The sequence below is a fragment of the Sipha flava genome, unplaced genomic scaffold (genome assembly GCF_003268045.1).
Source record: "Sipha flava isolate LNK unplaced genomic scaffold, YSA_version1 66_pilon_pilon, whole genome shotgun sequence".
In the NCBI taxonomy this organism is placed as follows: domain Eukaryota; kingdom Metazoa; phylum Arthropoda; class Insecta; order Hemiptera; family Aphididae; genus Sipha; species Sipha flava.
This window is the reverse complement of record NW_020273606.1, coordinates 810,503-838,097: the sequence shown is the minus strand read 5'-3', so window position 1 is coordinate 838,097 and position 27,595 is coordinate 810,503. Positions and strand designations below refer to the sequence as shown.

The following is a 27,595-nucleotide window of genomic DNA, read 5'->3' as shown; positions in this document are numbered from 1 at the left end:
GAAGACAAATACGAACAATTAAAAAAAAAAATATTGTAATAAGAATTAACCATATCGTAATTTATTTAATCTATTTGATCTGAGTTATTGCCTTCGATCAAAGGAGTAAGATTGGTTTCATGTTGTGTGTGTCGAAAGTTCCGCGATTTTTGATTTCTCGGTTCCCCGTTTTTCTCATTTTCATCACACTCATCCTTGTTTTCTATAAATCACAATTAAAAATGAAATCAAAATATTTAAAAAGAAAACCGTTTAGGACAAACAAAAAAATCCGTTTCAATGGCGTGGATTCCTTAAACCACGGAAATATGATCACGTCGATCAATTGCTACTGATTACCTGGGTTACCCGTCGACGACGAGCTCGTCGAGCACTCTGCTATTGTCGCTTTCTTCGATGTTGCCGGAACCATTCCCTGGACCAGATCCATTCGCGAGTCCAATGAGAACTGTTTTCCGGACATCAATATCCCTCGGATTCTTCTCCTCATGGCTTAAAAATAACAATCGAAAAAACGCGATCACATTGCTGTTGAACGGTTCATATACAATACAATATCGCACTCACAAGAGCTGTCTTTCATATCGCTTCTCAGTAATTTCCGCGACCAATCGTCCCCGTTGTCGAACAGCGCGGCGAAACTTCCGTTGACGACTTTCGGTGACATTGGCGAATTAGCTAGCAGGAGGCTGGCGCCGAAATTGTTGTTCCAGTTCCGCGTCTCTGTAAAATGTGTGCGCGCACTTGCAAACATAATTCACGGGGAATTCAGAGAGAAAGATTGTACGCGTTACTTGTGCACTTGTAACGCTTGAAAAAATAATTGCATTGAAGTGCGAAACCCATACAGCTCGAACACGCTGTAGTGATTATCAAACGAAGTAATTCTAATCAGGCGCGGACTGACAACGATAGGATTTCTGAAGCGCCGAGAATTATTACGTTCTCCTCGTTTTCGGGCTAATGCGGGACGCCGGAATAAACTACGCGTAGGAGGAAAAAAATCTATGATCGTACGTTTGTACCAAACAAATTACTTAATACATGCAAAAACTATTTGTTGGTCTTACGTTCTCAAAAATATTGTCAACTATGTAAGTATATTAAAATAAAATATCCAACTGAAAAAGAAACAATAAAGATCAAAGATTTTTTAATGTATTTTTTGAAGTATAACTATTCCTCACTTGTTTTTGTTTCAGAAAATAATAATTTCCTATGTCTGCGAGTTAAAAATTTAGTGCACTTCTTCCATACGTTAAATGTTGCAAATATATATATTATTTACAGGTAAAGGTGTTCAATACGCAGGTATTTTTTTACGGTTTGTATGAGATTATTGTTAAGATTATTCTCTCATTAGCAAAGGTGGAAATCAACTAGTTAAAAAGTTTTGAAAAGTTTTCTTAACTTTTTAATTTAACTAGATTATTTGGTTAGGTTGAAATAGTTGAAATAACTTAGCTTTTCACAGTTGATTTAAAAATGATCTGTCAAGTTAAACGATTTTGAAATTTCTTATTTATACGTAAATATTAATATAAAAATTAAATAATCATGTAAAGTAAAATTATCGCATATAGTACACTGTACATCAGAGGTCATATCAGGTTTTGTAGGTGGGGGGCCCACTTTATTAATTTATATAATGAATATGAAATATTAATTTATTAAGTTGATTTAATTTTTATAACATAGTAAAACGATATTATAAATTATATTAAATTATAATATACTGCTAAGTAGTGCTTAAATTTTCTATGAGTGCGACTGGATCTAAAATTATAGTGTACATCATACAAGTGTAGCACGAAATTGTATACATCTATACGTATAAAATAAACACTCAATGGAAAAAGAAATTTATAATTTTTACCATCATATGACAATTTGTTGACTTCGTTATAATCGACGTGAACGAGTGACGAAATACTACTAGATCCATTAATATCTTTTATTATATTTTTATGTGTCAAAATGAAACTGCGAAATTCTTTAGTAGGTAATTTTATTTGGGCTTTAGCCTTAGATTTTGACGTTTTCACATCATTATCTGAAAATCCAGAAATATCGTAGAAGGTCTTCACAGCTTAAACAAAAAGGTTTTTAAACCTACACGGTAGCAAACATAATGGAAACATTGGTCTTGTTAACACTTGAAATCACAATAGTATAGGTATAATTTACATTTAACTTTACTGAAGGAAACGTCCACGTTGATTTCACTGACATCTCATAATTTGTTGCTCTAGAATGTATTCGATTAATTTCACTAAAGTTTTCGCTGTTTTTGAATTTCACAAGTGAATTTTTGTGGATTTTCACATTCATAGCCCTCACATATATTTGTGGATAGATACATACAAAAATCGATATCGTGTACGTTACACTAACATAGTTTTTTAATGCATAATATTCAAGCTACTAATTATTTTCAAATTTAATTTGGTTTGACGTAGAGCAAAACATTATAAATGTTATTTTTTATGGTATTAGACAATTTAATTTTATATTAAAATTATTATTTTTTAAAATTTAATTTGTTAAAATTTATATTACATAAAAAAAATAAAAGTTATATATTATATTTCATTTTTACTTTTACAATATAAAAGTTTAGATATAATTTTTATATAGTAAATATTTTTTTTTTTTTTGTAGCTTAACACTGTGATTCAAAACTTCCTCTCCCAAAGAGAACGTTTATTAAACATTTAAATATTGGATACTGCAGGACCGTATTAATTAACACTAAAAACATTGTCTTGAGGCTTAGAGCCTAAAATAATGTTAATCCAAGCCCGACCAGAAGTAAAATTTTATGAATATAAAAGTTGAATGAAAAATAATTTAATAGTTGTTATAACAAATTATATCTTTAATGTTTAATAATAATTACTACAATAAAATAATAAATCTAAACGTAAACTACATATAATTCAATAGCAAGTATAAAATGCATTTAACGCGACCCTGTAATTTACTTGTTGATTTTGAAAGGAATACTGAGTATAACAATACATAATAAATAATTCGTACAAAAGTTTTTAATACTTCACTAACGATTAGTTCACGTCCGTTGTATAACTAAAAATTCGAAATTTAGATCATTCGTCGTTTTAATACAAAAACTCAACAGTTCAACAGAACTTTACAGTTTTTAGTACATCATACACAATAATGATTGAATTTGATTGCAATTATTTTCTACATTTTTTTGTCAGTTAACAAAAAAATAGTAATATAAATAAAATAATGTACACTATGACCACATTCATTTATTGGCCATTTTTTAACTAATTCATTTCTAAAGTATTAGTTTACTCTCAGTAAAATCACAAAACATTCAAATAGCGTTAAGATTTGTGATTAGAAAATGTAAGACTAATAATTGTGTTTTAGACTACAATGTTGTGTTCAAAATGTTAAAATATCAGTAATATGGTATGGATGAATAAATATGACACTGACACCAGTCAGTCTGCGCCTATTACTATTTTATTTATAGTTAAACATAAGGATTACCAGCTAATGAAACTTTTGTTTTGTTGTAGGTGCTGTCAGATTTTTCGTCGTTTATAATTTCGGTAGCCGTTGCTTTGATTTCAGCCCAATCTCTTGTAATATCCGAAATCGTTGTATATTGTGAGGTAACAGTAAAACGTATAACGTATTTGCCTGCAGAGAACACATAATACAATATTCAATCGATTTTGTGCGTGTATCAATACAGCTGTAACACGATTTCAAGCTTTTACTGTATTACGTAATAATATGTACAGCTGATACGGGTATATTATTTGTACACGTAACCAATGGGAAGTAACTAAAACAACTGTTATAAAATACCTTTGAGGGACGCAGGAACGCAATGAATCCTTCCTCTGGAGTTCAAACGTTTCAGCAGTCTTTCGGTTAAATGATTTTCCCCGCACAAACGAAAAACGACCAAACCTAGATGCCTAGCTGCAGGTATTTCAAATCTCTTATCGCTCAACACGAGAAGTTCAAATTTGTTCGCCAAATGCACACCCTATTATAGACAGATCATGATCAAGATTAGTCAATATAATTTGCATTGTTGTTATTGACGAACTGCTATCGGCACTTACGTTTCGGATGTGTTTTTGAAGACCTTTTATTCCAAAACATCGGATTACGAACCATAGTTTCAACGCTCTGAATCGCTTGCTTAACGGTATTTGCCAGTGCTTTGAACAAATTAAACGTGTAAGGTATGTTTTACAAATAATATCGATATTTAACTTACCATGTAGTCGATAGCGAGCCCTAATAAAAACAGAAATAAATTTTAATTGTGCTTATACGAAGTATAACTTGTCAACTCAAATGGTTTCGTTTGAATAAAAAAAAAAAAAAAAAAAAAATGGAACAAACGTTAAACAATTAGGTACTAACGATTGTAAATTCGTCGTCATGCAATATCGTTACAAACATACGGAGCGAACCGAGGATCGATGGGATGAAAATCGATGGGATTTTTCAAATAAGTGAAAGATACTACCCGATTGCATCACACGTAACGCGTATCGTATTACAATCGTTTACCACTCGACCGGATTACGAAACGTATGAATAACATCCGGCGGTCACTCACCTGAGTTCTCGTGCTGCAAGTACAACGGGTCGACGTTGAAAGTCCGATGTAGACATTCGCTGTTCTTCACCCTAACATCAAACTTGTGTAGTACACCGACGCTTTCCGCGCACCGTATTTTATGTACGCAAATTATATTATTTATGCAAATTACCACATGGCCGTGCAGTCGAAGTGCACCATCATCCATTTGCTCGGGTTGAACGCGATCGAGTCAGCGTACGCGACGCCCGAGAGCCAGTGCCGGAATTCCGGACATATGAACGCCGTTCCAGCGTACGCGGCGTCCACGTGAAACCAAATGTCTTCCGCGTGGCCTACGAACAACACGTTCATTAGTCCGGCACGTTTGCACGGGAAACACACACGGTTTCGTTTAAGTTGTTCTTACATATTGGTCCGAGTTCCTCGAGTTTGTCGAACGCACAAGCACCGGTCGTGCCCAACGTAGCGCATACCTGTCGAAACGCGTACGATATCAAATCGAGGGACAAATGCGGAAATTTGTGCAACACCTACTACTAATTGCATTACTTAGACGCCGCATAACATGTGTATTTTGCGCGTGCGGTGAACACTGTCGATCACCGGGTGTTTAGGGGGAACCGACTAAGTTTCCGCGTAAACGAAATTCATTAAAAATTAAATATTCACAAAATATTCGTCTTGGACAATGTTGTATCCATACTGGATGCTATATTTCAATAGTGTGTTGGTCGCATTAGATGAGGTGCTATTTGATTCGTGGTCTAAAGGAACGCGTGGTTCGGTTAAATATTTGATAGAAATATAATAAAATAGCATAGTTGTTGCGGTTATTTGAAAAGTAATCGAATGGTAATGTAATTTTTATATTACCAATGTCTAATTTTCAATCTCTGTCGAAATATTCGTTAGTTTAAATTATTCATTAAGCTGAGTATAGTTTACCTGTATATTTCCATTATATTATTATAGATCCATGATTCTATTAATTATTTAAGTCGCTATAGAGAGTATGGAGTTATTAATATTAAAATGAAAACACTAAATAGATTCAATAATATTCTATTAAAATCGAATGTGCCGTATACTCGTAAGTGGTAGTTTTTTCATACAACTTTCAGAACGGTTTTTGTTTTCAAAAATATCGTATTACGTTAAACCAATAATTTGTTCGCTATTATATAACTGTATGATTTTGTTCACCTCCCCCTTTGTAAGCTTTGTTATCATTAACTGTACCTTAGACTCGTTTAAAATCATTTGTTTTATAATAATTAATAAATAACAGTAGACGCTTATTGTTCGTCAATATTACAATGTATAGTGTGAACACTCACAAAAAATGGTATCAAATTTTGTTTTTTGTCAATGGCAATAGCTTCCTTCAGCTGAGCTCCTCTCAGTGACAAAGAGTCATCGCTTTCGATAAAACGCATTTTCACGAGACCGATGAGACCGGCCTTTTCAACCGAAGAATGGGCCTGCAAACAAAACAAACGACCATGATAATAGAATATGTTACGCCGGTAGTGTAGTATTTAATTAGCGTATATAATAGTTTGATAATATCACGAATTCGTAACAACTCTTAGATTATTCGATAAGTTTCAAAACAGCTCTTGGTTAATGATGATCGTGAACAATAATTAATCTACAAGCTAAAGACTCGTTATTAAGCAATATAATAATAAATAATATTATTTAATATTATTAATAATATAATTATATTGATAACAACGTACGGAGACCACAAACGAGTTTTCAAATCTTAAGGAATTGTGCGCCAACCGGTTACATCTTACAATCGACTTCATTAATATATCTTCAAATCACTTTGAAACGTTTTGATAATTTGTAAACCTATAATTTTGTTTTTAAAACTAAGCGAAAAGTGAAGTGCCCCTTGTCACATGAACATGTGTATGGTATTTTAATCTTTAACTTCAATATTATGTTCAGTAAGATACTGTTATTAATGTTAAGTTTATACTCGTAGTATAAATAGTATAATAGTAATGAATCCAAGTACAATATAATATATAAAATGTTTTTACACGAGTTTAGTAAAATAGAAAAACAAGTCGTGCAAGTAACTAGGACGTGGGAAAAAAATTTTTTCGGTTTCGGAAAATATAAATTCTAGGACCCCTGGAAAAAGTCTGGCCTTATCCCCGCTAATCCTCCCACTGACGCTGCCTTCACCGTGTACCTGATCCGAACAGTAAGCAACTAGTCTGCTGTTGATGTCTACGTCTTCCAGCTCTGGGTTTATCTCCTGTATGCGGCGGATGGCTTGAGTCCGAGCAGCTAATAAGCAAACGAAAGTGGCTTCGCTAGATGTCGTCTGGAACGAAAACGACCGGATAAAAGAAATTCGGACGGCACGCCCGACGACTCGTAAGCAGGGGGTGGTGCGCGAACAGTACCTGAATGACTCCGCCTCCTTTACTCTCGTTGTGCGTATGCAAAAATGCCTCGGGCAGCCCGATCATTTTGCCCAGCCAGTTCATCACTAAGATTTCCAGTTCCGTGCACGCAGGACTGCTGGCCTTCAGAGCGGAACACGTCCGTAAAACCGGGAGAAGACAAGAAAAAAAAAAAAGGAACAATTATTGACGAGATTATAAAATATCACAAGCGCAAACGCGACATAGTCGACGTCTCGGAATCGACTTTACCCATGTGAATCCTAAACAGTTGATCGCGTCCGCCAGCATATCGCCAAGTAACGACGGAAACGAGTTCAACGCGGGGAAATATGCGTGCATCTGCGGCGACTGCCAGTGCGTGATCTGAAACGAAACGGAGTCAATGTAAACGGGTCTAACTGACGTCACCGAATACGTACCCCGGGCATGATAATGTTCTCCACGTCGTCCATAATGTGATCCCAAGACTCTGGTTCGACGGGAGCGCAGTCGGGCGTTAGGTTCCGCAAGTATCCAGGGTGTACGTTCGGATAGACACGCCTTTCCCGTATAGTCTCCAAGTAATCTGCTATATAATCGATCATTATTTTTCCTGAAACACGTTACACGTTTAACAACCGGTTAGTTTAAGGTTCGGACGGAAGGAAAATAATTCTCGGCCCGTTTCAACATTGTTACGATGTGAAATAGACGTAACATAAATTATTTGCAACAGAACTGCGTGTAGAGCACGTTTATTGTTTTGGGCACAATCGAAAAAATCAAATTTGAAAAATTACGTATGATATAGTAGGCCGCCAATAGTATAACAATATGTACTAAACACCGAGGTCATAGTTAATCTAGTACCACTTACCTCTTTTTCTATATTCATCGAAATCCATTAGGGTGGATTGTGGATTAGAATTCGATTCTATCAAAGTCGATTAGTCTAAAAATAAAAACAAATAAATCGAAACTATCAACTATAAAACACGCATTGAATAAGTACAATATTTTAGTTTTTATGGCTCACATCAGTGGCGTAATTGTGGGAGGCAAGAAGGGCAAGTACCCCCTGACAATTTTTTGAGAGATAAAGGTATAATTTTGCCCCCCCCCTCCCAGATAATCCAAAAGTACAAATAGCACCTTTTATTAATAAACTCTTATGGGTATTATTTAACAATATTGGTACCCAGTACCTGCTACCTACAGCTTATGTTAATCTAAACCACAAAATGAGTTAAAAGACTTGTATACAATCAAACAATTAGATATAGTGTATAAAATACATACAATAAAAATATGTTTTAACTGGTGAGGGGGAGAGGTATCAGGGTTTTGGTAATAATAAATATATTATATTGCCCCCCCCCCCTAGATTTTTTCCTAGTTACGCCACTGGCTCACATAATCAATCTTGTTGTTGCGGATATGTGTAAGATTGTGAAAGTAATATAATTTTAATAAAAATATTTATTTCTTTTTAAGTTTTCTCTACAAGTTTTTTTAATCCCATTAATATATATATATATATATTTATATATAATCATATATATATAAATATAACCATTGCATATATGTTAATTTTTCTTATCCCTCAAAGAATCGTCAATTAATTGATTTACAAAAAAATTTTGATATTAGAACAAAAACTATTGGCCGATTTAGTAACTCTTGGTAGAATTTTAGGTTTAAAAACGGTATAGCTATAAAACAATGTTTTAAAAATATTTTTCATAAATATATACAGAAATTTAAAACGAAGCTGATAAAGACGTTAATGAATCCATATATACAATAATATTATAGTATATAATAATATAATATATAATATATAATAAGTATATAACCAACACATTTTTTCCACGTTAATATTTTTTATTTGTAATTTTAGTGATTTATAATACATAATTAAATAAATATGTTACTATTATTCTTATTTAGGAATACACTTAACTATTAAAAAAGGGCAATACAGTAAAAGCTATTAGCTATTTCAATAATATGATTTTTATTATTTTAAACCATATTACTGTGTATTTATATATACTCGTATATATTTAAGAAAAAAATAACTTGAATTAATAAGTTAATTGAAAATGTTCATATAACTTTTAATTTTACTGAATTACAAACAAAATTAGGTTAATTGTTAACTCTTAACTTTTTAAAATGTTTTTCATCAACTTAACTTAACTCTGTTAAAAATTATTATTAACTTGCCTAGGCTTGTTAATAACACTAACACTTAATTAATTACCTTAAAATCGAGAAAATTAGACAATGATGGTCTTCGTAGAGTATCCAATTTTTTTATATTTCATTCACAGACAAGTACTTTAAGACTGAAATACTTTATCACTCTATAAATCAAATAATTATATACGAAATTTAATTAATTTATGTAAATATTTGTAGTACACAACGTTGTGTACTTGTAAATATACGTAATAAGAACTTCTAACTTCCAAAATTGTTTACATTATAATATCGATCATATTCAAGCCGAGTTTTATCAGATCATTCTCGAATAAGTTCAAACGGACAATTAAAATATAGTAACCAATCATACAAAATTACAAACATTATATAAGCATATTTATTTAATGTTATATAAAAAATAATGTAAATAATTCTTCACGTCGTTTGACCGAAAAACCACAAGAAAGTAAAAAAATGAAAATTAATTTTCAACATGTGAAACAAAATACTCGTAATTGTAAATTCTTAAGGAAAATTAACTGGTGAATATTTTATATATATTTTGCTGATGATTACTCGTATGTATATACAAAAAAAACCTGTGGTGTTAAAATTAAAACTTTCATTATGTATATTATTTTGTGAATTTGTTTTTCATTAAATTGGTTATTATATCGATTTTTTAATATAAATTAAAATATTATGGTCCAACCATACACGGTAATAGGGTTCTTTTATTTTAATAATATGCGCTAGGTATCCGAAACCATCGCTTCATCGCGAAGAATACCATGACATGTAAGTAATTTGAAGGAGTGAAAATATTTATGCTTAACCACTTAACGATATTAACTCTTTTTAATTTCTCAATGACAATAACAATGTGGTACAATATTATAATCAGAAAAACTTAAGAAATACAACTGCCCATACACACACACCACACAGCTGATAATAATTTGCTTTATTATTTGTTTTCATCATGATTACCTCCTACTCACATCTTTATGTATATGTCATGACACATTTTATTAGCGCACTAGTCCCCACGCAAACATTTCCAATATTAAAATTGAACTATGCTATGAAAAACAATACCTTTTCTTGTAACACATTATTTTACATAATTCGAAATCAAATGCGATTGCGTCCCAGAAAACAAAATGTTAAATGCTGATAGTTGATGGAAGATATTAGATAATAACGAAGGTACAACAGAAACATAATCAAGCGTATAAAATACAATTTTGTCGTGAAATACCGAGGACACCGAAACAATTGAATGTCTGTATTTACGTTCAAATGTAGGTGAGTTGTATGATTTTGTGTCCCAAGTCGCAGAAGCGAAAGCTGTGTAGTTTGTTTTCTTTGTGTTCGGTGATAAATTTAACGCTGTAATTACGTATATTTTTTTTAACTATCTCCACAACGAAGCCAAAATGTGTACGGTGATAAATTCGCGCGTTTTAAGTAACAAACGATAATGTTTGATGAAAACACTTATAAGATTAGTTTAGGATAAGTAGTTGTAATTTGTTAAGTGAGCTAACTTCACCTGGTACCTGGATCGATATAAACTGATAAAGATACATAAAAAAGCAATATATTGACAAATAACACTCAATTACTCTTTATAATCATTATTTATCAGACGTCGTTTCAAGGTGTCTACTACTTCATGAAGATTTGTTAAACAATTTCAAGTAAAACGGTATCTATAATACGTTTTAGTATCGCTGAACCAATGGACGAAGTGCGGATATTGTCACGCGCACCGATACGTGCATCGAAACGAACGCTCTGCCATCACGAAGAGAATGTTCGGTTGCGTAGTCGAAGAACAATTGTCTCGATGGTAGTTGATTTCAGTCAATAAAAATTTTAGCTCGACGAAAGGAAAACAGTACATAACATCGAATAACATTCGCGGGAGGTCGGAAAAAATAAAATAAACAACGGGCCGGAAGAGTTTTTCTATGATTTGAGATCCCACGGCTAAACTGTTGCTAGAAGTATTTTAATTTACTGTTGTTTAAGGACGGATTTATTTCGACGTTTGATACGAGCAATTTTCCCTACGGAATTATGTGTGCCATCGTGGTATTAGTCGCATTAGTATATGAGCGCAATATGGTCGGCGGGTAACCATTACAACAGCTTATAGAATACAACATAATAAGGGTATGCGTTCTATACGCACGCATGCATAAACATGAAACAGAAAACACGCGCTTCAAAATAATTTTGAAAAATTATTATTATTTTCTAAGACATTTTGCCGTTGTGTGTTTTGATGAATAATAATTTTTAAAAAAAAATATCTACACATATGCAATATTTTCTTAGATCAAAATTTAAAACTCTTTTAAAACTCTAAGATCTTCTGTTTTGTTGTTTTTAATTCAAAAATATTTTGGAATTAAAATCATACCGATTTTCTATAAGCCAATTAGTTGTTTGAACTATAATTTTTAAATAATTAAAATAAAGGTTCCTAAAACGAAATTACTCTGTCTTTCAACGTAAAAAATATGTTTTACTGCTTCAATTGTATTTTTCGTTTCGTATTGAGAAACGAAAATAATTGAAAAAATATAGAATGACAGAGATAATACACTTATTATTTGATTCTTATGTATTGTACATATTCGTTAGTAATTAATTATTGTAATGAAAATGATAGCGATAAATTGATAATTCGTTGAAATAAAACGAAAGGTATTTTAATTTTTCTATCAAGTAAAAATACTCGATTAGTACTGGCTTTTCTTTATTTTGGTCATATTCGCTCACATCTGAGAGGGTAGTAGTGCTTATGGTGTTTGTATTAAAGTTCAGGTTTTATAAGCTTAATATTATTTTCAAATGATAAAATTAATACCCACAATGGATAACATATTGGGTTCAACAAGAATATTTTTTTAGCTCCTTTATTTGCTTATTTTTTTTAACGTTTTCTAAAAATTGGACAAAATATAAAATTAAGAGATTTGTTTTCTATTGTTAGCTTAATAAAATATAATATAATAATAATAAGTGATAGGACTGTTTAAAATTACGATACGTATTAAAAAAAATTTTTTTTTGATTTTGTTTTTTAACCAACGAATAATAATCAAAATATATTGCTCCATAACCCAGTACCTATTTTATGTTTTTTTAATCCAATAAAAATTTATATAATAACAATAATCTATTTATATATATTAAAGTATGTATATATAATTTTAACTACAATAATTTAATTTTGGTCACATAACATCCATTGGTAGAGTATTTCATTTTAGACAACAATAAATCGCGAACATTCTTATTCTTTTAAATTAACAATTAAAGTCATTCAGTAATATTAAGTAGTTCTTTTTTTTTTATTTTTATTTCATTTTAATTATCAAAGCCTAGTATTGTTTTTGAAAATACAATCAATATTGAGTTCTATCGCTTAGATATTAATCAAATTAAATAATGTGTGTAAAATAAGTGGAAAAGTTGTACTTAGGTCTATATACATGGCTGAATATAACCTAATCTAATTCTATTAATTCTATTATAATATATGGGTTATATATTGCATAATAAAATAATGATTTGTTTATTTCTGATAAGGTTCAGAAACATACGTATAGAAACGAATATCAATGATTAATTAGTTAATCAGATATCGAATACAATTCATATGTAATATAAAAATAAAAAATAAATGTTTCCAAAAAAAAAATCAACTTAACTAATAAAAAAATCAATTAAATGTTTTCAAACTGATTTGTTTCATATTATGTGTGTAGTTTATAAAACTTTACATAAATATAACTATACAGAATAATTTAAGTAATTTTTTCTATTCATTCCATATTGAATGTGACCAGTGAAATTTATAACATACTCGTCGTATACAAAATAATACAACTTTGAAACCATAAAAATTAATATGTAACGTGATACACAAAATCAATAATAAACACTCGTAAAAGCCGTTTAAATAAAATTACTTTTTCTAAAAATGTTATTTATTTACAAACAAATGTCTCACTATGTGCAATGGTTAATCATTTTTCGTTATTTTTATAATATATTTGCATTGTCCCCCTCAAAGAAATAACACGTGACTGCAGTGCAAAAATGAATTAATCATAAATATTATAATACTTAATAATAAATGAATAATAGTAATTTTTATATCTTCCATTTAAATTTTTTCTTTGTGTAAATAAACGATAATGAAATTGTAAAAACTAAAATATTAAAATTGTATTTATATTTTTGAATTATTCAATTATAATTATGTGATATACATGTATTAATAATATAAATAATATAAATTATATATTATTATTATATAAATAATATATAATATTATTTTATTAACTTTTTTAGTTTAACTAAATTTTAACAGATTGTAAATTATATAAATAAAAAGAAACTAAATTTTAGTACATTTTACAACACACTAAGAATATATTTTCAAAATCTTTCATCTGTAACCTAAAGTAAATTTTTAAAATCACATATTAATCACAAATTAATATATATATAATCATTGATTTATGTACTATTCAATATGGATTACATCAAAAATTGTTTAACAACTTTTTTTTTAACTTTCACTTTTATAAATTTAAAAAAAAAAATCTTGAATATTTCTTTACTATAACGTTAAATTATTACAGTTTCGATGTATTTACATATATAATTTATTTTTAAAATTTACATAATACTACAATAACGAATAAGATTAATTATTACAAAATGAAATACATTGACTCAGTTTATTAGTACTATAATATAGCGTAATAAATAACAAATGCATATTTTTGTAAACGAATTTAGAATCTTATATTAAAATTGAATTATTTAAAATTACCAAAAGTAAGTTTTTCAAATTTTTCAAAAATTCGAATGCACCTACATTTATATTAATCATTAAAACCATGATAAGATAATAAAATCTTTTGTTTCATGAAATGTGAAATTTAGCCTATTCTTATGGCCACACCAACATATTTTTATTCGCATAATTTAGGCTCTTAGATCACAAATAAAATAGTTTAAATTACCATCAAACCATGGTCATTATTATTATCATTAATTGGTACTTAATCGTGTTTGATTTCAGCTTTCAGTTTGACGATACATATTTTGTATTGTGGAAAAAAAATACTCAATGGTATGTATAACGAGAAAATAAGTACTTAAAATATAATTGTAAAATATTAATAATATTTGATATAAAAGTTGGAAATCCAAAATATGAATAAATTTAAGTTATTTATACAATAATACGTAGTTTAATGAGAAATTTCATTGTTCTGATCTCTAATTGTCAATTTCTCCGTTGACTTATTATTATTGAAGATATTATAAATATTAATTATTAAATTAATAAATAATCAAATATTGTATTGTATATTTAGATCTTTATTTACAGTTTTCTAAAATGTATAGATTATAGCATAGTCTATACCACGTAGGTATAGCATGAAACAAAATACTTAAATTTAATTTTTTTTAATAATTGTTTTCATAATATTTTTTCTAATTGATTATACTCGATATATTTTAAAAGATTAAATAGTGTACGAAATAAAACTTAAATCTCTAAAAATGTAAACATGTTGTGTTAATAATAAAAAAAAATTGGCTTTTTTCTACAGTTTAATTTTTTGTTAAACGTAGTGGATTTGTATGTTATGGAATCTGTTCACATATTCAAGTTTGACTTTTTTACATTCACGAATTGCCATACCATTCGAAAAAATAAAAACTTTGGGAGAAAATATACATTCGTAATCCCGCGAAAACTGAAAACAGAACTATTCGAAACCCAATGGAGCATCAGATCAAACCAAGTCTAACGGTTTGAATTATTTTCAACAATTAATAAGAGATTAGATAAATAAGATTATTATAATTATTATAATTATTAGATTAATAAGAGTTAGATTTGTTCGAAAAACTTTATTAGAATTAGAGCTCGCGACGAATAAAGTTCGAAGTTTTTATTTTATTACCGAACTGCGACCGTCGAACCGCCTATTATTATGCAACAAAAACAACAAAACGTGTAAGGACATCGAAACAAACACAAACCCATGGGTAACGAAAACGATTAAAGACGTATCGAGAACTACGTGATCCGGACACGTATTGCATACAACGCATTATCTTACCTGCGAGATGTTTTCGTGATATTAGACCGAGCAGACTTCTTTTGGACGCGCGAAAAAGAAGAATGTTCAAAATAACAGACCGACTCGTGACGCTCGCCCGTTGTCCGAAGTTCAGCGCATGCTTTCCGCGTCTTTGCCCCGTCGTCGGCGTACAGCCGTCGCGCTGCAATACTCGCGCCGTGGGTACATAATATTATGTCGGCGCGGTCATCACGATTTGAAATAATCACCCGCGCGCCTCCGGCCATCTCGAAACGCGTCTGTTGGGTTCTCGATTTCACACCGAGTGCCTAATCGATTTCGTTCTATTCGAAATTTCCAACGGAATATTACATTTGTTCGTTAAAAAAATGTCGAATACAAATTTTCTATTCGTACAATATGTATGTGTTCTTAACTAATTGTTCACTATTCGCTACGTTATCAACCACATCGGTGTCGAATAAATACGATTGTCTTTTGAACAAGTTTTGCTCAAGACTGCAGTGATCTATAGAAAATAAATATCGTATAAGCACTGGACACAAGGCCGGATTAAGGGGGGGGGGGGTCTAGCCGGGGTGATAGTCCCGAGGCCCTCTTGAGCACCCAAGGAGCCCAAACAATTTTAAGCCGATACACATTTTTTATCATACTAAAATTAGTAGCTTTATAGACATAAATTGTATACGAGTATATCGATTATTCTTATAATATTATAATGCAATTGACAATTTGTGAAGTAGTTAAAAAAAAAATGTATCATCCTACGAGCGTAGCGAGCATCTATGTAAAGCAAGTCTTGTCAAAAGGGCACGTATAAAATTTCAGCCCCGGGACCCAATAGGTGCTTAATCCGGCCTTGACTGGACAACGAATGTGCAACTCGAACACGTTGTCACCGTAAAAACTATCGGTTTCATGATAGTGCTATCGAAAAGCATTTTGAAAAATGAAACACTACTAATATTTGCACTTGCCCGAGTATCGACTGTCCATATTATTATCGATCGGCAATGATATAGCACTACGTGCACAATAACAATAACAATAACATAATAGTAATAGCAATAACGGTGGTAGTAATGCATTTTTACAAACTATTCGCCAACGACAAATCATTCCATGTACTGCCTAAAGGTGATTTTTCCGAAGCGCAAATGGCGTTCGCGAAAAACAAAAAATGCAAGAAATATTTAAGACTAAGCGTGGTCAATTTGCGCGTGTCGTGTAGACAATAACTTTGCGGCTGCTGCATATATTTGGTGATGGTCTGATGAGCTGCTCTGATTTTATATAAATGTGTGTAATTGTTATTTGTGGTAGAAAAACGGTAAGTTCTTCTTTTTTCTTTTTTTTAATTTCTGTCCTTAAAAATTATTGAAAAACAATGTAAAATTAAAATCTAGAAATTTAGAATATAGCTACTACGTTCTAAGTTTCTACATTTTTTCATAATTAAAAAAAAAAAAAATCACACGACTACAATTATATTATTTCGTCGATTAGAAGAACTTTTTTCGACATTTTAATACGAAACTTATATTTTATATAATTCTATGAAAATCTATATCATACATTATTGGATCAAACATTTTACCTTATCAGAAACTACACAGCGCAAAACATTTTTAACCATAGTGATTTTAATCGAAGTATAAATTTATTTTGTCTCAAAAAATAATAGTATTGTATACTTTTGTATTATATACTATTTGCTTTCAGATTACCGATATTTGTTAGAAATGCCGAAAAAACCTCGTTTTATATTAAAACAACTTATTATTTTATTACCAAAGTACGTCATAAGAATTGGAATTCCCGATTTGAAAATGCTATCAAAGGGACTACAAGAATTTATTAATATTACAACTATTAACGACGATTCAGAGAAACAAATTGTTTCAGACTAAGCTAATAATCGCAATAATAACATAGATAGGCCTATACAATAATATAAACACGTCATTTGATATTGATTTAATGAAATCACTTTATAACATTTGTTGTCATTTATTTTTACTTGATCTAACAATAAATATACTATGGACGTATAATCATAATTTTATAATACAAACTATTTCTATCGTTTATCAAGCCATAAGCTCTGAATAAAAAGTTAAAACTATACTTAAATGCAATAAAACACTATAATGAAAACTGTTACGCATTTATTAGTTTATAAAACGTTATAAAATTCACTCAGCTGCTCAGAATATTATGTAGTTTCGTCGTGCGTAGATGGTATATTTTTCAATCATTGTCTTGTCCTAGACTGTTGCGTGCGACAAACAAAATACAATAAAATAAGCATCTAAACTGCATTTTAGAATTGAAAGCGATAAAATATCGAACAAGATCAAATGCCTAACAATACCCAATAAAACCAAACGATAATCAAAAAGTAATTAAAGGTAGGGGATTTGTCGGTTCTAAAAAACAATAATACGCATTCATAATGGAGATACGAGTAAGTATGCTCCCTATTTATTATTGAATTAAGTATATAGATTATAGCTAGTAGTAATAGTAGTAATAATTGTATTGGTAGGTAATTTTAGTTATTTTTTGTTTTTACATTTGTTGTCATTGCTGTATTTCGCATGTCAAGGGCGTATTTGAGGGGGTCGAAGGGGGTATTCGCCCTCCCATGGCTCGTATTTTTTTTGAATAAAATACATTGATTTATTTAAAAAATGTTATGTATAAATAATTGAGAATATAAATTACTAGTCTATCACTATAATATGTTATCATTATAACAGAAACTGAGCTGTAGGTAATGAACTGAAAATTATTTTTAAGTTTATATTAAAGAAAAATTAGTTTCCCCCCTCCCCCATGGCCTCAACTCAAATACCTCCTTAAGGACAATCGTTTTTTAATCAAACTTAATAAATAAAAGAACAACTATACTCGTATTTCAACAACTTTGTGGCATGTGTTTATTTATCATGACCAAATGTAACGATGTGTTTCTTATAGTAATGAACGAAATGGGAGGATAAGAATTCAAAAATATTAACTTCTTTTATTTTCCCTAAATGCAATACATTTATTAGGACCACTCTAATATCTATAGAAATCTAATAAAAATCTGTAGAATTAATTTAAATCTAATGATGAAAGTATTACAGAAAAAAATCACTATAATATGAATGACGACCATGTTTTGGTAATCATTAAAACTTGGTGTACGCTCTTAACTAATTACCAACAAGGTACAATATACAGATACCACGAATCTCGAATATTTCTAGAGTATATTATATACTAGTGTTTAATATATTGTTTGGATATTTTTTTAAACTCATAAAATAAGCATTAACTGTGTTTTATTTGCTGGCACTTATTATTACTATTTCTGAATAACGGAGCTATATAAAATTAGTAAAAGTGTGAATTAAGTTTTGATGACAGTGCTTTTATACTTTTATACTTTTATACACTTACCTAGTGTTTTGATTTTTGATTATTGAACGTTAACCACGCAACAATCATAATAATTGGACCTAAATAAAAATAATCAGAGTATCATCTCGATGTATACATATTATATTTATCGACGGTCGTAAGATATACGAGTATGACAAATAATTTTAATACATACTGTATAGTAATAATACAATATTGTACGCGTTTTTATAACTCCTATTTATAACGAACCAAATAATTCAAAATATAACATTTCTTTTGTGATAAAATGTGGACAAGGATTATTGAAATAAATGACAGTGAAACATTTGACATTTATCTACGAAATAATAATAGTTTATATAAACCTTTCATTTGGAGTGGGGAGGGTCCTATATAATCTCTTGTTGTGCGCACACACTCGCATACGTATACGAATGAAAGTTATAAAAATAATAATCTTAATAATTTTTAGCTAGAAATAAATGTTTTGAATGGTTTGATGCCGATAATAAATTATGAATGAACAGTATTGGTTATTGTGTAAATTTGCATTCGTAGTAATCAAGCATTTTTGAAAATTATCTTAACATTATATTTCGAGTGATCAACTGTATTTAAAACACTAAATTTTTCTGAATTTTACATTATGACAATTTATACTCTAAAACCTCCCGAAATATTTATTTGTGCACTCGCTTGCCATAATTTGTTGGTTACAACTGTTTGGTGAAAAACACAATATAGTTTTAGTTATTGACTTATAGTTAAATTGACTATATAAATATATACACTATATATATTTCTAATAGCTAAATTAACCCTGTCAGTAATTTTTTTTATAATATCGTGGTATATTAGACTCAATGAATATGGTTTCCTCGAATCTTGTATATTTTTTTAATAGCTTATATTATTTATGATTTGTACTTTTCTAGTCAATTATAGCTATGTTATATTATCATAATAAGTTTTTGCAAGAAAATTAAAATTTTTGCTATTACTAAACATCATTTATTTTTTAACAAAGCAGGCATGTAATACCATGGGTACAATGATACAAAAAGTTCCGCAGTCTGCAAAGTATAGGCCTCAAACTTCTCTAAATTAATGTCATAACCACTTGCCATTTGTTTTTAAAACCATCCTAAATCGTTGTATAAGTTATAACTCTAAATTTGTTATATCAGCACTTATTTCCACGTTTTTGAAGAACTACGAGAAATATTACCGTCATTAGTCGTTTCTTTGCCTAACAAAATTTAATATTAAAAATTATAATTTAAAATTGAATGTACTTATAATAAATAGCACCTTGTAAAACTACATCTACAAGAAGACCAGTTTCTATTCTAAATCGATCTTGTATATATTTTTTTTCTTTTTGCATAAATAATTATATCTTTTTTATTTAAACACAAAAACTACAAAGTGACTAAACATTTATTTTGGTGATTTTTTTTTTTTTTTAAAAATAAATAAATAATTTGTTATTATTGAAAATAAATACAATTACATTTTATGCCACTTAAAGTCTACACAAGTTAAAATGTAATTAGGGAAAAATATAATAGGTAAGATTGGATAAAATTTAATTATAAGTATACAGGCCCGTATTTAAAAATTAGGCGCTCCCAGGCATATAATTTATGCCTCCCCCCAAATAAATAATAATAATATAATACTTATTATTTCGTCTATAATATAGATTCTTTAATATTAAAATATAACTTATAAATGAAAATCGTTTAATATTTTTTTTAATTAACAAATTATATTCGTAATATAATAAAAATACAATTTTTTTCTTTAATTTACAAATTATAACATAATAAAACATACTATTTTATTTTTTTTGTTTAGTTTTTTTTTTTTTTCATTAGAGAGACTGAGACTTTATGCCCCCGGACATATGCCTAACCCACCACGTATAACTAAACTACCACGTATAATTTAGGAATTAAATTTAACAAAATTTTAAATTATTTGAAGGGTGTAGAGTCGCAGAATTGTCCAAGGATTCCTAACTACCCTGCTTTGCCCTAAGTAGCTACACCAATAGGTGTGTGGCTGTGTCTGTACCACACCAAAATATTAGTGTCAAATAACTATTTAAATGGTTATTTTAACCACATTTTTTCAGTGTATCTGATTCACATCCATTCTCGACTTCGTTGGAATATTTGATTTCCTCATTTAGACTATGCCGATAAATCGTGTCGATTATTTTTATCATTTTAAAATCAGGGTATTTTACACAAATCATTTTAATTGAAAATATATATTTTAAAAACCTTTTCAATTTTATTCCATTAAGCATGCTCGTAAATGAATTGTTAAAATAAAAATTTAATTATATATCCTAGACATATAGACTAAATACGAGTAATTTATGAATTTGTAATACATTAATTAATAAACTTATTAGTATTTAGTAAAAAAGTAACAAATAACGATTCAATATTCGTTTTTGTTGACGTATCATTATAGGCGTGCGCAGTCCTGCATTTCAGTGGGTGCCTGCAATAATTTCGGGCCCTATCTTAAAAAAATGCGTAGGTACATTTTATAAACGTAACTTTTATTTTCTTTTTGATATTGTGTGCTATATTAGTCCCAATCAATATGTTTTCCTTGAATCTTGTGTATTCTTCTCAGATAGCTTCAATTATTTATGATTTGTACCTTTGCAATCAACTGTAGCTGATGTGTCATCAAAAGAAGTTTTCTCACGAAAATGTAGAACATTTAATTTTAGTCTGTCCATTACGAAACACCATTTATCTTTTACCAGATATTTTAGAGTAGATTACATTTCATTTGAGCAACATCAGTTATAATACAGGCCCTTTACTCTTATACTTAAATCGTAGGGTCCTATTTACAACATTCCTTGGGGGGGGCCTGACACACCCGGAACCCCCCGTGTGCACTCCTATGCGTATCATAATATTATAATACAAAACAATACAAAGAGTTATTAAAAAATTGGAGATCTTTTCAGTTGAAATATCAACTATTTTCAGTCCAATAGTACTGTCTAAATTACGCCAAATTACTCAAATGTATATAAGTATAGATACTGATTATTTACCTACGTAATTTGTTTCGTCTACTATGATATGTGTATTTTTATTTTTAAAAATTAATATTTCATAAACATTCTAGTATGACTGTGAGTACGAGTACAAATCTAATATTTACTTTTGCTAAAAGTTACGACATTCTAATTAAGCTAACATATTATACACATGCGATTTATACAATTTATTTTGTATAATTTTATATTATGTAAACATTCGATAATAACTTCAAACACACGAATCATACAGCATGATTAAATCCATTTAATAATATACACACATATTTATACAGTAACAAATTATCACAATATTACAATATTGAACGTTAAAATAATTGTAAAATTGTAAAATTGTATTGTACTACTTATAAAATATCTAAATTACAGTATATGAAATGTTAGATTAAATAAATTTCAACCCGTCTTGAACAAATGGTAAATAAGTATCTCCTGTTGGTCTAATTATTACTTCGGCAACCTGTAAACATATATTTTCAATGAATCTACTTTATTTGTTTTCTTCACTTTCCATTAGTTTTGATAATTGGTGTAAATTGTGATGTTAAAAACTTACATTCACAGATTGCGGAGCGGCCAAAACGTATATAATCGCGTCAACTACATCCGAAGGTTTCAGTATGGGAGCATTTTCGGCTAAATCTTTAGCCATGGCAGTGTCTACTAATCCTGGACTGATACTCTGTATGGAAACGATAAAATATTTGAAATTATCAAACTTTGAAATCAAATGCAAAAATTAAAATATCGTAATATAAAAATTTTTTGTAACGGTATTCATTATTCGAACAGTTCAATTGTAATTGAATATATATTTAGGTGAATAAATGTGAATGATCTTTGTTTATAAAGGTACGTGCAAATATTATTCAACATTAAATACATACAATTTATAAGATAATTTTTACTTATTATATATTATTAAATATTATAAGAACAAGTTTAATTACTGTGACTCTGATTGGTAACTTTTTTAAGGCCAAAAGTTCTCTTAGGCTTTCGGTAATTGAAACGCTACTAAACTTGGTAGCTCCATACACATACAGATTTGGAGTTAATGTCGGTGGATAATGACCACTGTCGCTAAATAGTTAAAATAAATACAAATTAATTATACTCCTGCACACTCGTTCACAAATGCAATTCCAATTTCTAAGCATGTATTTATACAAATTATACAGATAATAACAGCTTACTAAAACATGTCCTATGTAAAAATTAATACTTGCCTGCTTTTATATAGTGTGCATATATCTAAGGCGCAGTAATGTACACTTCAGATTTGCTATAATTCAAATTTTTTAAATCGTATTTAACTTACGAGCTTTCAGCTCCACACTTATAATGGTAAAGGCTGATAAATATACCTAGTAAATATCATGTTTATAAATACTAAATCTGTATTCTTTATAGTAATAAATTAATTAACAGATTTAAAACGTATGATTAATATTTGAAATAGATTTTTAAAAAAAAACAAGTTATTTAACCTTATGTTTAAAATTAATCTACACGGTTTTTTTCAACAATTAGTATAATTCATATTTTTATTATTAGTCCAATATATCGTTTAATTCAATCTTTTATTTAAAAAAAAATAATGAATTATTATAGTATATTTATTATTATAATACAAAAATAATAATTTTTACATGTTTATTGAAATGGACTATACAATTTTCTTTTAATACGGTAAAGTATCACTATAGTGTTCACGTCCGACTGGTACCAGTTCGAGAGACACTGATTATGACACAAACAATATCTAATAATAATAATAATGTAGATAATAAATTAAAATTTACAATAGATATAATTCGGTGTGTTAAATCAGATTTTTCATATTTTGTCGTGATAAAAGGTGGAAAAATAAAAACAACTCGATATTTAACAAATCCGGAGTGTACACATTACACAGATTAAGTCGGTCGGTTATTTGAAGTAATCAACCATCGGACTTAAGTACATAAATAAATAATATACACGTACAGAGTCGAAATAAATATTACCTATTGATATTTATTATATGCCCAATGGTTTTCAATTCCTGCATGATTTTCACCGCTTCTCTGCTGCAAATACTCGGTCCCAATACGTTGGTGTCAAACATCACTTTCCACTCGTCCGAGTTTCCTGATTGAAAAAAAAAACCAATAACATTAAAATGCTGGGCCATATTATCAGGTCATATCTTTAGACAGGATTGGCAACTGCCTCTGGCCTTCGTCACAAGAAAGCCTCGGAATGTTATTACAACTTTCATACGAACATTTTATTTTCATTTCTATTATTAAAGGTATAAAAAATTGTTCATGGTCCTTTAGTTTAATATTTGAACACAAAACGAGTCACGTAAAACGTTCGTATTCGTTGATATTTCGTGTTTTAAAAATGAATTATTGGCATTTCATGTATAATACCGATTGTCGTTCGCACCGGTTTGGTTCGAAAAAAAATCGTGCGCGCTCGTGGTCAGCAAGTCCAGCAACTCGGTACGCTTTCAAAGGGGTTTATGGCATCGCACACACATACTTACCCAGTAGTTCGCCGGTCAAGCAAACGCCGGCGTTGTTCACCAACACGTCGACCGACTTCAGCGTCGTCTTCGCCCACGCGAAACCTTCTAGGATACTTTCTTCCGAACACACGTCGACTTTGACGGGGTAAAATTTGCCCGGCAGTCCGTGCAACTCGTTCCGCAACGCCTGCATGAAAAACGCACCGTGAACATAAAATCGTTTCGTCCCGGTCGGCAATCCGCAACTTAACGCGTCGCGGTGCGTCGTCAATATCTCCGTCTAGGTACAAATTTTTGCGCGCGAAAAACCTTTGGAAAATGCATCTGAAAACACTCTATAATGTGCCGCTAAGCGTAGTGAGCCCAAAGTAGAGATGATCGATCGATAGATTATTTCAACGCATCGGTAAAGTTATATAATTAATATGGTGTACGTGCGATAGGATATACATTCCTAAAAAATAAGGAGGTCGAAGAATAGAAAAAATATATATATTATATTTTTTTCCCCGTTTTATTGTGAATTACATAATGAGCGTATTATTAATAACATCACACCACCTTATGCCATTATAGAACTTGTATAAATACGAATATAGCATCTAGTATTCATTAGAAGACAGTGACAGTGCAAAATTCACCGTTTGCAAAGGTGCGATCCCACGGCGCATGACGCGTTATTCGACTATATACCGCACCACCACGAACACACTCGCACTCGCACACCCTGAATTTTTTTCATCTTTAATTATTGGCCTAGGCGTGACTGATACATGGCCTTGCCACTTTGGCCTTCAGTTTTCCCATCTTTAAAATGTTGTGCATACACCGCGGCTGATCAGTAATCACTGCTAATCATAAATGTTGGCCTGGTGATGGGAAAAAATTGGCCTCTTTAATTGCTTGCACACCATAAAAAAAAACTGAAATGGCGCCCCTGGTTTACACACGTTGTGGACATCGCCGCGAACACTCAGTCATTATCACCACTAGTAACTTTTATATAGTAGTTGGCTATTAGTTTTGTTTGAATTATTATTTGAATTGTTAATGAATTATTGTAACATATATTTATTTCAAATACAAGTGTTCTGTTTATTAACTACCTATCTTTTTCAATTTTAATTCTGAGAGTTAAACGTGCTACGTTCTTTTAATAATCATTTGTGAGTACGTAGTGTTCTGTACAATGATCACTACATAAGTATGCACATAAAATTCAATATGATTTCAAACAATTAATTTCTTTGGATATTGTTACATCAAAAAAAATGGTGCATTAAAATGTAATAATTTATAGCTCTCGTTGCTATTGTACAACAACACTCTCAAATGTTATCAATCTTAATCGGGGCGCAAAAAATTAAACCACATTTGTTAAAGTGAAAATAGAAATATTTGTGGATTTACTTAATTTTTTCAATGTATTGGAATCAAAATATGCACTGTTAAATAAAGATTGTGCAAACAAACTTTAAAAGTTAAAACTATGAAAAATATGTTATTATTTCAATAAAAAATATTAATATTTAAATAAAATCGATTTAAATCGCACCTACACGTACCTAATCAGATTTTATACATCTTATTTGAATAAATGTATACCTTTCACTTATATATACCTCAAGTTTGTCTATTCTTCTGGCGAACCCGACGACCGTCATTCCCCGAGAGGTCAACTGTCTACACGTCTCAGCTCCGATCCCGGACGATGCTCCCGTGACCACGGCGACTTTTCCATACCACTTATTCATTTTGTCCGTTCGTCGCGATCGCGTTTCGGCGGATGGGAGCCGTCAATTATTTTCACGAACAATTGATGATTTACTGTTCGGATGCCAAAGTAACCATATATTATATTCGCATGGCTACATAGGAACCGCACGAACCTTGTTCAAGTGCTACGTGCGTTGATTATTGTTGCAGGCATGTTTACTCGCACGGCGACCCAGTGACGCAGATAAGATTATAACTAACGCGGTCGGGTTCAAAGTTTTAGTACATGGTTTTTATTCATATACCACTCGACGAGTACAACCGTGAAATATTGTGCCACACGACTCTTTGGAGATATTCGGTGAGGTGTGAATTCGAACTTTTTTTAAGTACAGCTACTTCAGAAATTCAAGCCTGTTAACAAATATTATTTATTTGGATTGATAGATTAGGACTTGATACACCGGTAATTTAGACGTACAAATACGTTTTACGCACTACAATACCATTCGGTGTTTTTAAGTGGAGAACTTAATCTGTGATTTAAAGATATGATTAGGACATGGAATTCGATGCACTTTATATTTTTTTTCAAAGCTTGCTGTGCGATTCTTGTACTGATACAAATTTTTTTCATTTTTTAATAATTTTTGATTTTTAAGTAATTTTCTTCATTTTTTAGACAATTTTAGTGTTTTTTTTTTTTTTTGGCATTTTTTTAAATTTTAATTAAGATGCCAACATGATTTTTATATAAATGTAACAAATTATACAATAGGTACTCGTGAATCACATTATACAAGTAACGTATAATATTATCGTATTATCGTATTAACGGACAATAATTGACGTCAAAACCTAGATAACAAGTAACGTTTATAATAGTTTACGTAATATATTTAAAATCAGTAAAATTGATATCGTTTAGTACGAATTTTGCTACTGTAACTATTGGATGAATTAATTCTTTAGTTTAATTTTTAATTTATTTTAGTTCATTTTCTGAGGAATTTTTCGAGTTTCTCAAGTCATTTTTACATTTTTTACGGAATATTTTAAGTTTTCAAACCATTTTTTAATTTTTTTAAGAGCGCATTTTAAGGTTTTTTAAAGCATTAAAATCCCAGCCCTACGCATAATATTTAATACATTAATATTGTGCAATATTTCAAGTAAATATAATAATCAGGGCTTGTAAGTTCATGCATTTGCATATCAATCTTGACAAATTTTATTTAATGCTAGATTAACATAGAAATTCGTTTCAAGATACCACAGTTATATATGTGAAATCTTTTTCTGCATGTTTTTGCATATTTCTATTTTATAGGGCATTTTATTAGAATTTACCAAAAATCTAAATGAAAAATATATATAAAATTAAAAATATAAATTTTCTTTTCTTTTCTTATTTTCATGACACTCGTACATTGAATGAATAAATTTATTTCAAAAGTTTTAGGTTTAAAATTAATTACTGAT

The 27,595-nt window shown here is 30.0% G+C and overlaps 2 protein-coding genes across 3 annotated transcripts; both read right to left on the bottom strand.

Moving 5' to 3' along the window:
• Positions 1 to 19: 19 nt before the first annotated feature.
• LOC112691791 (histidine decarboxylase) lies at positions 20 to 15,517 on the bottom strand. 2 transcript variants are annotated; one of them, XM_025566194.1, is made up of 18 exons: positions 15,387 to 15,517; positions 9,278 to 9,380; positions 7,889 to 7,963; positions 7,452 to 7,624; positions 7,282 to 7,395; positions 7,030 to 7,152; positions 6,813 to 6,947; positions 5,941 to 6,084; positions 5,010 to 5,076; positions 4,773 to 4,935; positions 4,619 to 4,689; positions 4,271 to 4,290; positions 4,113 to 4,211; positions 3,850 to 4,033; positions 3,526 to 3,678; positions 568 to 723; positions 340 to 492; positions 20 to 202 (listed from the first exon to the last, which is right to left on the bottom strand). In XM_025566194.1, the coding sequence occupies exons 3-18, from the start codon at positions 7,914 to 7,916 to the stop codon at positions 66 to 68; spliced, it is 1,920 nt and encodes a 639-aa protein (XP_025421979.1). In that variant the 5' UTR covers positions 7,917 to 7,963; positions 9,278 to 9,380; positions 15,387 to 15,517; the 3' UTR covers positions 20 to 65. The 2 variants fall into 2 exon arrangements, with proteins under 2 accessions (XP_025421979.1, XP_025421978.1); XM_025566193.1 differs by lacking the exon at positions 9,278 to 9,380.
• Positions 15,518 to 22,203: 6,686 nt separating this feature from the next.
• Positions 22,204 to 26,343, bottom strand: LOC112691792 (dehydrogenase/reductase SDR family member 11-like). Its single transcript, XM_025566195.1, has 6 exons — positions 26,020 to 26,343; positions 24,416 to 24,584; positions 23,889 to 24,012; positions 22,830 to 22,962; positions 22,436 to 22,561; positions 22,204 to 22,339 (listed from the first exon to the last, which is right to left on the bottom strand). The coding sequence occupies exons 1-6, from the start codon at positions 26,149 to 26,151 to the stop codon at positions 22,265 to 22,267; spliced, it is 759 nt and encodes a 252-aa protein (XP_025421980.1). The 5' UTR covers positions 26,152 to 26,343; the 3' UTR covers positions 22,204 to 22,264.
• Positions 26,344 to 27,595: the final 1,252 nt, after the last annotated feature.